Source organism: Platichthys flesus, chromosome 19, assembly GCF_949316205.1.
Source record: "Platichthys flesus chromosome 19, fPlaFle2.1, whole genome shotgun sequence".
NCBI classification, from domain to species: Eukaryota; Metazoa; Chordata; class Actinopteri; order Pleuronectiformes; family Pleuronectidae; genus Platichthys; species Platichthys flesus.
This window is the reverse complement of record NC_084963.1, coordinates 14990956-15006709: the sequence shown is the minus strand read 5'-3', so window position 1 is coordinate 15006709 and position 15754 is coordinate 14990956. Positions and strand designations below refer to the sequence as shown.

The following is a 15754-nucleotide window of genomic DNA, read 5'->3' as shown; positions in this document are numbered from 1 at the left end:
TATGCAGAAGACACTGAATGACACACACTTAGAAAAGTGGTGTTTTTCCTATCTTCAGCGGGGTCTTTCAGTTTAAGAGCAGGACTCATTGATTTCATGTTAATAGATCTGGTCCATAGATTTGGTCCTGCTTTCACTCTGTTCATGTTCTCGCTTATGGAATTCTTAAAGCTTGACGCTAACAAGCACGAGAGCGAGACCAATTCATTTGTCAACACTACACCTGGAATTCCATTGGTTGTGGAATATTTTGACAGACTTGTCTCAGCAAAAAAATCAGATTCGAGAGCAGCAGCACTGTGAGCATGACGAGAAGAGCCGAATCTGAGTGGAAGCGCACAATTTGAGCACATGCAGAGCAAATCTAAGCACAAGCAGGGGCTTCTTGAGTTAAAAAAAGACATGGTGGCAAGAGAAACCTCCTTGTCCAACAAGTCTGTCAAAGTTCCCCAATTTGAGTGCGAGTGCAGAGTTTTGAAAGAAAGCATTACAAAATCTGAGCTATTGAAAGAGATATAAAATAACCCCACAAATTATTTAGTGAAATCTGAGTCTATAAAGTCCCTGTATTTAATTACTTAATATAATACTACACCCATGTTTTAATTATTTTGCATTCCTTTGTTCTGTTTCAAAGGTTGTTGTGCATCGCTCATAACTACAGGGGCTAGCTTGAAAAATTCCTTTTTCTATGACGATATAATCATAACACAGAGAGCAGGCCTGTTCATCTTATTAAGTAAATATTAAATCTGCTCTCTCTCATGTAATGTGTTTTATTTACTTTAATAACAGTAACTATATTGATTTATTTCCAATGTCTCTTCTGGCTCATGAATTCATTAGTGTGTAAAGTCAAGTATTCTTTCCCCTCGTGCTGTCTTTTCAAAGCCATTGGGATAAGTGAAAGGGAGAGTTGCAGCGTCAGGTCACCGACCTGTTGAAGTGGCCCAGCTGTCCCTGGCAGTTCCAGCAGTCACACGCTGTTACTGTGAAGGATGAGTGGAAGAAAGACAGGGTGTGTCGTTTCTCTCTCTTGAGCTGAGCCAAGTGAATTTAAATATTTAGGGAGGTCAGCGCTGCAGAACATCAGCCGAAATGACAGCATGCATTTACCTGCATCCCTGAGAGTGAGTGAGCCCTGCATGTTTTGGTTTGGTCAGAGCAAACACTGATGTGGTCAGTAGATCTTCATTCTATACGACAGATCTGAACCTGACGGACGTGCTTGGGTTGAAGGCGTCCACGTAGTATGTTTATCTTCATAGTGATTGAAGGTTTGTTGATTCAGACAGCCTGAGATGCTGGATATTGCTCAGAAATGTTGTTATGGAGACAAATATTTGGTCAAAAGAATGCCTCACAGTAACAATGAAGTCACCCAGTCTGGTGAGTGTGTGGTGAGAAGGCTTTATGGCATCTTCCCTGCATCTTATCATCATTACTACATTTTTAGATGTAGTCATTGAAAAGATTGTCCCTATCTAAAAGGATTTTGAAGTTCTTGGCTTGAAAAAAATTAAGAAAAATGAAGCACTCGATCATACATTGGTTTGACAGCACCACCATCACCTGCTCCACAATGTCACTTTTTTCTGTCTGAGCCCAAGTACTTCCTCTGAAACACTGGAGCACTTCCTTATTTTAATCAGCTTCCCTCGAAACTTTGGGAAATGAGAAGTGCAACATGCCTGAGGTAAACTACACCATGTTCTCACCAACTCCTCTTACGTCCAGCATTGTTCAGGTAACATTTAACTTTAGGCCTCCTGAACTAGTTTTAATTTCACATCTCTGTGTATGCATTTATCGGCAGACTACTGAGGACTTCTGTGTGCGGTCCAAGATACAGCTTTCTGTTCTTTATAATGGTTCTTTAGAAGGGCTCGGGCCGTTGTTCATCGATATTCAGCTCAGCCACAGGCCCTTGCTTCCGCAGACTGCGTAACCAAGGGAACATTCATTGATATTCAGGTCTCTTATGTCATTTTCTTTAGAATCTGACCCTTTTGTGACTTTTTCAGCAGATTAATTCGACAACAGGTAACAAATAAATGATTTTGCATGTAATATAAGTAATCACAATTTGATTTAAACCTACAGAGGGTTAGAATTAGTCTGTGTTTGAGAGTCCAGGGGATCTGGCTGTGAGCCACACAGAGGGACTGTAGAGTGATGTGCTCTGTGCCAAGTCCTCTGCTCTCCTGGAGTGAGATAAGCCAAGCGAGGCCTGTTGCAAAAACACAGGCCTGTGTGTGTAAGTGTTTTTTGGTCAACAACTGCCACCTAGCTGTGTCCGATATGACACGGATTGCATATTCCAGAACACACTGTGGCCTGTCTGTCTCCCTGTAGTTTACAATATCTGGCTCCTCATAACTTCAATGTTATTTTCATGGTGTTGTGTTTTACTGTAAGCTTGTTTCATGTTCAGTTACCTGGTTCGTTTCTCAGTTTCTTTTTCTACTTTCTCATCGAACAGTTTTCACTCTGTTGTCCTGAATATTTTCTGTCCCTATTGCCATACATATACGGTCCCATAGCTTAAATCAGATGTTTGTTGAGAGGTAGACATTTACCAAAACAGGAACCTATCAGCATTCACAACAAGTATGTTCTTAATGATGCCAACATGATCACAATGGCAGTGCTAACATCCTGATGTTAAGTAAGAATAATGTTGACCATGCTTACCATTTACATAAAAACAAAGTACACCAGAGGCTAATGTAGTACTTGATAAGAATGGAAAAACATGATATGGATACAGTGCAGTATATAGATAATGCGTATAGATGCATTTACTGGACAATTCAAATTTTGATCGAATGATTGCTCTGTAGGAAAAGTCAGGGGATCACCAACAGTTGATGAGACATTTCATTCAAAACCACAAATGCCACCTCATAGGGGCCTTCTACAGAAAAAGTCAGGGGAACTCCCAGACTGCCATCTATAGAAATACCAATGCTCTTTGGACTGAAGCCATTATGTGCATGTATTTTTTCTATTAACCATCACATGAATGTGGTGGGTTTGCCAAATTGCCCCTCAGGGACAATAAAAACTAAATACACAAACCCTTTCTGTTTAAATATTCCTTTTAAGGAATTGCATAGATTTCATGGTTACATGTACTGATTTCATGAGATAACTGAAGTGTATGTTTAATGTTTGCAGCAACACAAGCCATTGGCTTCATGCTCTTTTACAGGAGATGAGATGTTATAGCTATATAAAATAGCATCTGTACTATATGTCTAACAGGTCCCTTTCTCATCATTGTTACTTGATGTCCAGTATTTTTAACTTTTTTTTACTTTGGTGGAGTTTCCACTCAGGTTCCTCATTCAGCAGGTTTATATTAATGGTGCTAAAATGTGTGTTGCTGTTAGTCACAGTGTTTCTGCACCTGCGTTGCACTGTTGAGATAAAATGTGGTTGCTCTTTAATCAAATAGACTTATAGCCATCTGCTGCAGCTTCAACAAATCTCTGGGCGTTAATCCTGTGGTTTATGCCATCATAATTTGTAATGTAGTCACAGTATAGTATCTATTTGAATTTGCCCTACTTTCTCAGTTCACATTAATAATTTCCTGTCACAGTGGGAGTAATATGCATGGTGTTTAATGGTATGGTTGAGACCTGCATTCCCAGTGCTTTTAATTTATTATCCTGACCACGTCCAGGTCAAGTTCACCTGCTTTCAAATCCCTGAAGCTTGTGCAGAGTGTGATAATATTTCCACTTTCTCCAACTGTTCTTACAGCACTTCCACGATGGGCGTAAGGCACAGCAGCACATTGAGAGCTCATGGAAACAGCTGGAATCGGTGAGTGTCTTTATGTGTAGTACACAGTCTCACCATGGTTACAAGTCGCACCGGAAATACATCAAATCAAAAATAGAAACCAACTTAGGGACATCCATGTGCAGTTTACTGTATCAATAACGTCATAAAGTGCAACTTCATGTATAGCGTTAACACTTGAATCACTTAAAACCATTAATGGGAATACAAACTCATTCACGACATAAAAGGTATAATACTATGTATGAAAAAAAAAACACACAAGACCACAGTCATTTTATTTTATATATATGCTTTCATTTGCTAGATGTATTAGTCAAATTATACATCAAATACATCAAGGTCCACCACTGCAGAATATAAGTACAAATACACAGTATATGAAACTGTGCAGAGATGGTCCAATGACCTTACTCGCTCAAGGCCTTTTCATTCAGTTATCAACAGCCTTACATCAGTCATCAACATCAGAGTTATGTAATACAAAAGCACATGCTACAATAGACAGCAAGGGAGGAGTCTTGTCTCTAGAAAAATATATTATCCTTTAAAATTGAGGGGGAACTGAATGAAAGCATATTGCATTCACTTGGGAAAAAAACAAAACATCTGCTGTTCTTTTAAGATACCCAGAACGTTATATCTGAATTCTGAGAAAAGTCATCATGAGAAACAAGATTCAGCTTGTTTTTCTGAATGTATCAGACTTACCTCAAAATCCCTAGAGATTTCTAATTTAGTCGAGTTTAGAAGAGGTAAATCAAATATCCTGCCTGTGTAGTTTGAACTAGTTTTATTTTGGTTAGGATTTGAGACATACAGAGATACAGTTGCCATTAAGAAATATGAATGGCATCGTTGTTCATTTGTTGGCTTGGCACAGGCACCTCAGGACTTTGGGGTTTTTCAGAAGGAAAATACAAAGATTTTGATCTATGTCGCCAATTCAGAAAAATATTTTTTTCCTCAAGTGAAAGTAGTACACTTCTGTGGAACTGTCTGAAAAAGAAAAAACTAAACAAAACAGAGGGCTGTGTACAGAGCCCTGAGGGACCCCATGATCTGTCCTCAGTGATTCATTTATTTTGCTTGAAACAGAGACATAGTAGTCTTTTATATGACTAACAGACACTACAGCATGTACCATTAAGATATATATATTATAATGAAGGTATAGCTAACTATTAGGTAATGTGTCATTACATAATGTATCTGTGTCATCTGCTGCCTGGATGACACACTGATAATGCTAACAATGTATGAAGAACTACTGGCTGAGGTAAATCGAGATAAAAAAGACCATTGCCTCAGAAACACTGAAGTGTGCCTTAATATCAGTTGTGTCAGTTTTATTAAATCAGTCGTAGACCAAACTTTGGTAGATTTTTAAACTTCATTGTTTACTACTGCTCTACCACTAAAACTAGATAAGAGCAGTTCCAGGAGTGTCATTGTTATTTATTTTAGTTTAAGAGCTATAAGTGAGATTGCACAGGACCACCACCACCACCTCTTATATCTGCCTGGCCCCTTTGGTTGGGGAGAGAGAGTGTGAGAGAGATGCATACCCCTCCTTGTCCTGCAACTTCTCTGCGAGTTCAATGATCCCATTGTGTGTGTGCGAGGCCGATAGGCATAGTTCAGAGTGCACGCTGGCCCAACAAACACTGATTGTTCAGTTCGAGGGGTCGAAAGAGGGTTGGATGAATGCTTGTTTTTCTGCACACAAATGACCACTATGAGCATTTGTTTAATCTGCAGGCTGCAGACTGTGACAGACCCAAAGGCTGTCTCAGTGACACAAACCAATCTCAGTCACACACAATGCCGGGCCTGACATGTATATGACGTATGTGTACATGTTATGACGTCTATTATTATGCTTATTCAAAAGGTCAAGCTACTCATTCAATGTCTATGATCATATTTAATTTGGTTTACCCTGTTGTTCTTCAGTGTAAAAGACGGTTTGAGAGAGACTGCAAAGAGGCGGACAGAGCACAGCAGTACTTTGAGAGGATGGATGCCGACATTAACGTGACTAAGGCTGACGTGGAAAAGGTATGTGTCATCTCGTGCAGCAGGCCCCAATCACACAAGCTTGTCCGGTCTCCTCCGTGCTTGAAACAAAGCTTCCCCTTTTGATTGCCTGGCCTTCCTCACTCTCACAAAGATCACCCTCCCCAAACTTTTCATTGTTTTTCATTTGCATTTATTGCCCCCTTTCCATGCCCCCAGCCTCTGATTCCACTGAGCTTCAAAAGACAGTAAAGACGGAGTGACCATGTGCAAAGGCCCTGTGTGTAAAAGCTGGCATTGTCTCAGTGATCTGCTGCTAAACAAAGCTGATGGTGGCACCAGGTCCTCATTATCAGTGTAGTGCAGCCACCAAAACACTTAGCAACAGAGAGGAATAGAATGGGTTTCTATTGGAAGTGCTTGTGTGTGGTTGTGTGTTTATGTGGATATGTATTATACATATACAGAGCTGGCTTTCCTCTCTCTCAGGGACTCATTTTAAACTTGTACTTGGGTGATTTTGGGATCCTCTATGATAAATCAACACATGTAGCAAACAATCCAACTCTTAGGACTTGAACACCAGAGCCCCTAGGGCCCGTAGCTGATGTCATTTCCTGTTGTCATAACCAATTAAATGAGCCCTTAAAGCCTCAGCCCTTAACCCACACAGCTCCCACGCCTGCAAGGCATCATGGGTCAGCAGCGCGTGCTCCTGCTGCTTCATCAGCTGTTTGAGCAGAGCTGCGGCTCAGAGTCGACACAGTTCAGACCCGATTATTATGCAAATACAGGTTTGAATAAAGAGTCTTTCTGCGCTCAGCCAGAGAGCTACAGTGGGCTCAGGCTAACACTGAACTCAACTGGAAAGACCCGGCACAACAAGAGCTGTGTTGTTTCCGATTACAGTTGTTCCATTTATTGAAGCATGAAAGACTCATACATTACACAGAAAGCTGGTAAAGAAAGAGAAACAAATCTGCATTTTTTTTCCGCTTTTCATTTACTCACTATAACGGTTTGTTTAAAGTGATTATGTAAACAACTCCGTAATATAAGATCAGATAAGACTTTATTTTCCTGAAGGAAATTCATCTTGGACACATGCAGAATCTGCTTATGTACTTATGTATCGCTTTTGCATATATACATACACTCACATAGCACACATACTTTATCAACCAACACATTGCAAACAGCCCATTGTATTATTTACATTTCTGCTGACAATTTTCTGTTAACTGATCAGTTTTGGGTTAAGGATGAAAGACAGCCAGAGTTTTCCATAGAATGGATTCAGTCTGTGGCGGTAGCAATTGTTCACCTTCACTTACATGCAGTTCAATGTCACAGACAGCAGAGCACCCAAATGACAGGTTTACCGACTTTTGAGTTAAAAAGGAATTCTGGCATGTGAGAGAGCTGCACTTAATGCCACTCGTGGGTACGTACACAGCTGCAGCTGAAACTATGAGGTCTGACTATCGGCGTGTAAGTTAAAAACTTTCGGGGCGCACGAATGCGAGAGGCTGAGACCAAGCAAAGGCAAATATCGCTGCAGCCAGCCTGCTCTGGGAAGTAATGACCCAGAGCAGAACACTTACTGAGAGATCTATTATATTTTTATAAGTGTAAATATGTTTGGATATTATGAAACTGTGGTGGAACAAATTAGAACATGGCGGGCAACAGACTAGATAATTCATGGGAAACAGTCAGATCCAAGAAAGATCAAATAAAAAAATAAAAACATAACCCTTTTTAAATGTTCAGATTTTTTATTTAACGGAATATAGTGGCCCGTTCACCCAGGTCTTACCCTCATTGTAGTTGCCAGTCTGACCACTGGTTGAAATAGTTTTGCACTCCTTAATTAAAGAGAAGTATAGTTGAAAAGAACAGACACAGAGATAAACCATTTCATGTGCTTAAGTGAAAATTAAGTGATTCTTTTCTTGAGAAGTTTGCAAATCTCTAAAGCGAAGGTTATGACCCATAATTAGAGGCAGTGCCAGTAAATTCGCCTGCAATTTCCTCTTAAGGTTTGACCAACATAGTGATGATAGTAAATGTGATGCTCAATATATCCCTTTTAGATAAGCCTCAACAGCCTCACTTTTCAAAAAAAAAAAAAAAAAATTGTTATTCCTCTCTGTGTGGGTGTTTCAACTGACCTCAGCTCACTTTCTCGCCTTCTCACATTTCCGTTGTTCAAAAATGAAGAGCTTATTATAGAAACGACTGAAATCCCTCATATCAGTCACTATGGAGAATGATTGGATTAGGGTAAAACACATAAGTATTTCTGACAGGTACCTTATTTGTGTACATTTCCATTGCTTTATCTGTATCATCAATTTCATCAACTTTAATTGTATAACTGGAATCTTGAAAAAGGGTGTGAATTTGCAGATTAATGAAAAAATTTATGTGTTTGTCATGTATGTTTTCTGTACATCTTCAGTGTGCCATCTTTGGGACATCATATTCCGATTAAAGCATCGTAAACGGTCAAGCGCCCACTTTATTTTGATGTAATAAGTAAATTTGGTCATAAAACTAAGCCGCAGGGCAAAACTATGTCTTACTGTGTTTTTTACTTTGCGTAGTCATATTCCTGAGTATCTTTCAACGGATAGGATGAAATGTAAAAACTTTTTTAAGGACCTTTGGTCATAGTTGAAGCCTCTTGATATAAGTAGATCTGGAACGGGAAGGACAGATGCATGATGGGAGAAGAAAAATAAAGCAGAAACATGAATATTTGGAATATTTGTGTGTGGTATTGTGCAGCTAAAGGCCCCAATAGAATTTAATAAGCTACAAATAAAGTAATTATATTATTCTACTTCCTCACCAAGTTTACTTGTCGCTTACAATTTTGAAGAAACTGCAAATAAAGATATGTTCTGACAAGCTAAGTTCCAGGAGTTAAACATTGAGTAATGTGATGTCTCCCACTAATTCAGAAGAGCTGCTATTTGTCGAGCTGAGGTATTGTGGTTTTCTGCTCAGCTGGAGCAACCTCTAACTGTTCCCTCTTTGATTTTGGCAAACTAATTCCTATAATTTGGGGTTTGGAGTCACTGACCAGATATCCACAAAAGCCTGCTCCATTTTTCTGAGGAACCGCTGGCCCTCACACACACTCACAAACTGTCCAACTGTGAAGATCCCCAGTCATATAGCAATTAAGAAATAACATTGTCATGCATTTCTAGAAGCGTAACAGATTGTTTTGTAACCAGTGTTTTTTGCTGCTACTGTGTTTGTGTACCGTGATACCAGCTTCCCCTTCTGACTCATGATAGGCCTGGTGGTCTAGGAAGTGCATCTGTGGCAACTTCTTGTTTAGCTGTAAACGGCTAACAAACTTTTTTTTTTGTTTATGTGTGTGTGTGTTATTTTGTGCTATGCCTTGAAGCGAAGTTCACTCAAGGTAGGTCAAGCGGTCAGAGAGTATTTTATATCTGTGGGATCGCACACTGTCTCTACAATACAGCCTCAACCAGATATCACTGTTGACCCAGCCCTGTCCTGCCTGCCCGTGATCAGTGGCTTGCCTCGTTGTCCTTCTGCTGAAAACTGTGTCACCCTGAGGTTTATATGTGTGGTGGAAAATTAAATGAGCGAAAATTATGACAGATGTTATGTAAGCCGTCAAATTTCCAACCAACTTAGATTTTCTCTGTGTGCTCCATTCTCAGTTTTGTTCCTAGATTGGTTGGTATGTTGGTAGGTAGGTGGGTAGATTGATAGATTGGCACATAGGTAGGTAGATAGGTAGGTAGATTGATAGGTTGGTAGGTAAATAGGTAGATTCGTAGGTACACAGGTAGGTAGATAGGTTGGTAGAGAGGTAGGTAGAGAGGTATATATATATGTAGGTAGATTGATAGAAAGGTAGATTAGGAGGTAGGTATATAGAGTGGTAAATAGTTAGTTTGGTAGATAGATAGGTGAATAGGTAGATTGTTAGTTGGTGTGTGTGTGACAGCATAGCAGTAACAAATGACAACAGGATGTGAAGTGGCTGCAGACAGAGTGGCTTGTTTTGTGGGTTTGTCATCCGCCAGGTTACCATAGCAACATTTCTCTAACCTCATCATCTCTCAACACAACACATTCACTTTGCATGCACCTACACCAGTAAAGCACATTTCCATTGTCGCATGCTCACATAGATTTAAAACAGCTGGACTTTCACATGTGCTTTTTAGCTCTCCCCTGGATTCCTATTTTTTTGCAAGCAGTGACTATCATTTTCCACCATGGTATTATCTGTCATCCCTCATGTGCCGGATATAATGCACCTTTGTGTCTGACATCCTCCTTTTCTTCTACTATATCATCTATAACAAACCCATATGTCTGTGAGTGTTAGAATTAGGATGAAGTCCTTTAAATGTTTCCCCTTCAGGACTAGTGCAGATCAGGGTCATGTTCCGTCTAGCGTCCCGCACAGTTATGTGGCTCCAGTTATTTTTCCATCTGCATTCAGCCGACTGAATGTTGATTGCAATCACAGGTTCATAAGGTGACTCTTTGTTACAGATAGACCAATGAAACCAAGATTTATGTGTGGAAGGGCCTTAGATCCAATGGAAAGAGGAAACAGATATGAGTACTAAGCTGCACAATCGCACACATACACACTATGCACATAAACAGACACATGCTGTCTAGCTGAGATAATCTCATCTCCATCTGTTAGCCATGGATCTAGAATAGGCTGCTCCCGCTGCGTTTCTGACTGCCTGCTACCCTTCTTAAGACGGAACTAGCTTAAAATAATCAACATTGTCAATGGTGAAGAAAGACTAGACTGGGCGGGCAATGGAAATCCAAATCCCTCCTTTTTCTGCAGATATTGCAGGCTACCTTTTTTTGAGGTTTGTCCTGGCCAACATATAGTCTAATGCCAAAGGCTGTTGCTGCTGTCGGGCGTCGATGTGCAGCTGTGACCGTGCGTCCACGACCTCTATGTTTATATGTGCATGCATGAACACTCATATGCACAAATGTGTCAACCCATGTGGGTCGTTGTGCTCTGGCTGAGTGTGTGTGCGTGTATGTGAGTATGTGAGTATGTGAGTATAACCCATATGTCTGTGTTAATCAGCGAACACTGAGGTCTAATGAGGAGAGGGTTGTTTTTGATGTGCATGTTTGTGCTTTTTAATTTCTTCAGGCACGACAGCAAGCTCAGATGAGACACCAGATGGCTGCTGACAGTAAGAGCGAATACTCCTCCTATCTGCAAAAGTTCAACCAGGAGCAGAATGACCATTACTACACAATTATCCCGAACATATTCCAGGTAAATACAACAGCACCGTAACAAATAACATGCTTCAGTTGGTTTGTTATTGCAGATGCTTGCACTTACCTCGTTAAACAAACATACATTTTTCGGGGTAACCAAGTTATTTAGCCTGCCCACCCAAATAACTTTGCCCCTACCCAAGTATTTTTGGGGGATTTTTGTCTTTCAACAAGCCGTGCAAATGCAGCCGGATGCGCACACTGATTAAGAAGTTGGCCAGAAAGGTGCATTCGTGTTCAATCATTAGTTGGCTTGGGAATTCAGTGCCGTTTGCTGGCCACCACCCCCACTCCCCTCAGGTCTAACAACTAAAAATAAATTCCCAACATGTGGTGAAACACGGAGGATAACAAACCAAAAGCATTAAAGAGTGCGGCTATTTTGTGTATTGTTCATTTTGAAATGCTTGTGAGCTTGGAATCAGTGTTAAGGATATAAAAACAAACTAGGCTTTCCATATATATATATATATATATATATATATTCATGATCATGGCCTAGTGATATTTTTAGAGTCCATCAGTAAAGAATGAAAAGATAAAAATGCATAAAAGATTTACCATATGCTACAGCTCTTGCACAGCTTCATTTGAAGATCAGTGTATAAATTCCAAAGCAAGCAGTGTCCACTCAAACTTTACTCTTTCTCTAGTAAAGCTTGTGTTTACGCATAGATAATAATTGTTCCAATTTTAATGTAGAAACTTCAAGACATGGAGGAGAAAAGAATCGAGCGGATAGGAGTGTGCATGAAGACGTTTGCAGACGTGGACCGCCAAGTGCTGCCAATCGTGGGGAAATGTTTAGACGGCATGACGAAATCAGCGGAGTCCATCGAGCCGAAGACTGTGAGTACACTGAATGAGATATATGCACACACACGCACAGACACACACACCACCATATGGGCCATATTACTCACTCAGCTAGGCTGTCAGTCACAGCCCACACACTGCCTATTAGGCTTCACTCAAGCAACAACTGTGCAGGTGGGGTGGGTCTCCTGGGGGGCTTTTTGAAAAAACAAACAAACCCACCTGTGAACAACAAAGTGGTGTGGGAGGGCAGCGTTTTAGATCAGAGTTTAGCCAAACCAAATGATTGAATCTGTGTGTTGACCTCCTCTTTTAGTAAGAAAGTCAATAAGCAGCGAGCACACACTGTATTCCCCCCGAACTACTCTTAGTGGTTGTTTTAAGTTTCAGAAAAATGCACACACCATAGTTCCCCTATAAAAGGGACGTTCCACTGATTTTAAAAAGGAAGTTCAGTTCGTCTTTCTTACTACTTGACGGAGAGATTTGACTGATCAGTGAACAGTTTGGGTTTGAAACAGTTGAAGAAGCCCATATCAAGAACTAGAGGTGAAGGTTTGAAATACAGTGCATTTTTGGAGCTGATGCACTGTCTGATTAAAGATGCCACTGGGATGCATTATGGGAAATTGACTCTAGACCTGTACTAAGGGCAAACAGTATATTGAAAAATATATTTTGATATCATTATTTTTATAATCTTATAAGTCTTGTGAAGTGGAAATGAAGTACAACACTGAATCTCAGGATTTCACCTTTAGTTTCAGAGGTGCTTCCTCATTGGTGCCTGTCAATAAGCTCAATGAGCTCACACCAGCAACTTTCACACAGTGCTGAAAATATGAAGAAACTGATTTTCTTCAGAAACACTCTGTTTCAAACCCTAACTTGTCATTTTATGTAGTGTTATGTTTAGCTAATTACTGAGCTTTAGAGGGGATGGTAGGCAGATTTCGTTTTTGTTAGCTAGAGGCTAGCTGTCTTAACCCGAAAAGACTCAAAATCCTTTGAAAACTGGTACCTGGATCTGGCCATAAGACACAGATCCGATTGGCTTTGTTTTCACATCTGACCGCTTTAAAATTAACTGATAAGTTGTCTAAAATGTACTTTGTGTTTTACCTAATGTAATGTAAGCAGCCTTCTCCCTTGTAAAATCCATCCTTCTAGAAAGATTCTACATAAAGGCCCTCTTACATAAAGGTTTCCTGCTATTCATCTCTTGTTGATTGAAATAGCAGGATGGCTGACTAAATCTTTTCATGATTTCAAATTAAAAGTCTATTTGTCATTGAGACACTTATCTCTCTAAACTGTAACTGTTAAACATGGATCTGAATTATGGCTGCACGATATATCAAAATATTTATCGCCATAGCGATATCAACAAGGTCCATATACATATCGCAAAAGACGTCTTGAAGTACAATTAATGGTGTTTCATGTGCCATGCATATCTTTGGCCAATCAGATGGAATCAATGAATCATTGTCGGAAAAAGAGAAGAGAGACAACAGAGAATAGCGAGGCGGCTCGGTCAATTCTTGCTCCAACGAATTTCGTAGCTTATTTATGATAGTCCCAGAACCTGAGGGGAAAGTATGTGACAAGAGTAAATGGAAATACGGTGTTTTAAGCTCCTAAGAGTCCTTTTACTTTCAATGTAATATGTCTTCAAAAGAAATGGACTGTTATTGGCTTTATGTCTGTCTCATGGCTTATTTATTATTTGGATACTGAGAAAACGGCCTGATTCTTCAATGATGAAGAGAAATATGGAAAAAATGAACAGTCTGATTTATTGAGATGTCACAAATTGGCCGCCTGCCATATGACCAAAAACAAGATTAGCTCCAGGAATCACATACTATGTGTGTGTATGTGTGTGTGCATGGCCCGGCTCCAGGGAGATGACTCCAGCCTGTGACTGTCTGCTGCAGTAAACAACAGCAGGGAATAACACATCGCATGTTCCTGTCTTCTCTGTATCTCTCTTCCTCTCTCTGTCTCTCATGTATACATCAGCACATATTTAGACCTCTGATCCTATAACTCTAACCAGACCCTCTGCCTTTATCAGCACAGATAGGTCGATGCACGCTGCACTTGATTAATGTGCTTCTTCCTGTGTCTGAAGACCGTGGTCATGTCCCCGACCTCAGTGTTTTGTCATACGTCCCATGCCTGACAGATTTAGGTCTTTTCCTCTTTCTGCTGTGGCCCACTAACAAAATCATGGCAGCTGCTCCCCTTTCATGGTACACTCACACAACTGTTTTCAGTCAGAAACTACTTGACAACCGGAATCACAGAGTCCCGCTTTTGTGTTGCAACTTATCTCCAGACCTGCTGATAAACAGGACGATCTTCTGAACAAACAGAAATCCAGGAATTTAAACATTGCTTATATTTAATATTTATTTTAGGGAGTTTTTAAAAGATAGTATTGTATTTTTAATAGTTTTTACGGGCTGTCAGTAGAGCTAACACCTACGCCAAGGCCCATCAGTCCACTAATTGCACAATATTGTACACTTGTAAAAAATCTCACAATGTTACACAAAGAGAAAAAATTGTGCTGGCTCTACCCTGTGATACCCGCACCAAAATCGAATGGACTCCTTTCTGACCCCTTCTAGCAAGTTTTGTGGAATTCCATCCAGTAGTTTTTGCATAATCCTACTAATTAATAGACGAAAATATGAAAACTTAATCTCAGCCCTGATTGCTGTGACCCCTCTGTTCCCCACCAGGACTCTCAGCAGGTGGTGGAATCCTACAAGTCTGGATTCGAGCCCCCTGGAGAAGTGGAGTTCGAGGACTACGGCCAGGCCATGAAGAGGACGGTGTCCGAGACCAGCCTGTCCAACTCCAAGGAGGGCAAGGAGAGGCCTGCTGGCAAGACCAAGGGCAAACTGTGGCCTTTCATTAAGAACAAGAACAAGGTAACATGTGAATGCACACTCAACGAAGAGTCACTTCTACACTCGAACGTATGGCAACGCCTCACTGGTCGCAGTGAATTACCTTTCTGCACATTTGGAGGACACGTTTAACTTTGGGGAAATTTTAAATGGTCGATGGTTACTTAATGTTGGTTTCTCGTGATATAGTGGCTATAAAATATATAATCAGTGGAGTATCTGTTACATTTTTGTAATTATTCTTTGACTTCTGTTGAGCTGAAGAACACTTTCGCCAGTGCTCTGTTAGTATTGCCATTTTTGTTGTTATTATTTGCCACCCCCTATTTTATCCTCCCTGGCAATCACCCTCACCGATTCTAGAGCCTCCCTCCTGTAACACACACTAATGCATTTCCACCTTCAACTTGTGGATGGACTCATCTGGCAGATATTAACCTGATCTAGCAGTCTCTCTTAACCGTCTTTCCACTGACTGGGGATCGGGCCTCGAGTCGCCCACTTCAGTTTCCTGCCTCTGTTCAGCATAAACTGATCTCTGACTGCCTCACGGGCTGGTGGCACTGTTGGTACTGAATTAGATCAGAGCATGAGTGAGTAACTGGGCGTGTGTGTGTTTGTGGAAGAGCAAAGATGGAAGCAAGGGGGTGTAGCTCTACATGAGAAGCCCCAGCTCACTGACTTGACAGAATAGGGAGCTTGAACATAAAATACATATAGCCTACGAATCATATGTATTTCTTATCTGTAGCAACCATAGATTGTATTTAAAGATGGACCACATGACAGCTCTGGAAAAAATTAAGCCAAAGCATCTTGATCACCACCTGGTGGCTGGCTGCAGTAAAGGTCATAAA

At 40.5% G+C, this 15754-nt stretch overlaps 1 protein-coding gene across 11 annotated transcripts in view; it reads left to right on the top strand.

Moving 5' to 3' along the window:
- The window catches only part of LOC133974782 (formin-binding protein 1), a 60736-nt gene that overhangs the window by 27067 nt on the left and 17915 nt on the right, over positions 1-15754 (top strand). For all 11 annotated transcript variants that reach the window (XM_062412518.1, XM_062412521.1, XM_062412517.1 and 8 more), the window contains exons 5-9: positions 3772-3834; positions 5770-5874; positions 11024-11152; positions 11860-12006; positions 14727-14918. In XM_062412518.1, coding sequence (XP_062268502.1) covers positions 3772-3834; positions 5770-5874; positions 11024-11152; positions 11860-12006; positions 14727-14918 — 636 coding nt within the window. The remainder of the gene's footprint in view (positions 1-3771; positions 3835-5769; positions 5875-11023; positions 11153-11859; positions 12007-14726; positions 14919-15754) is intronic.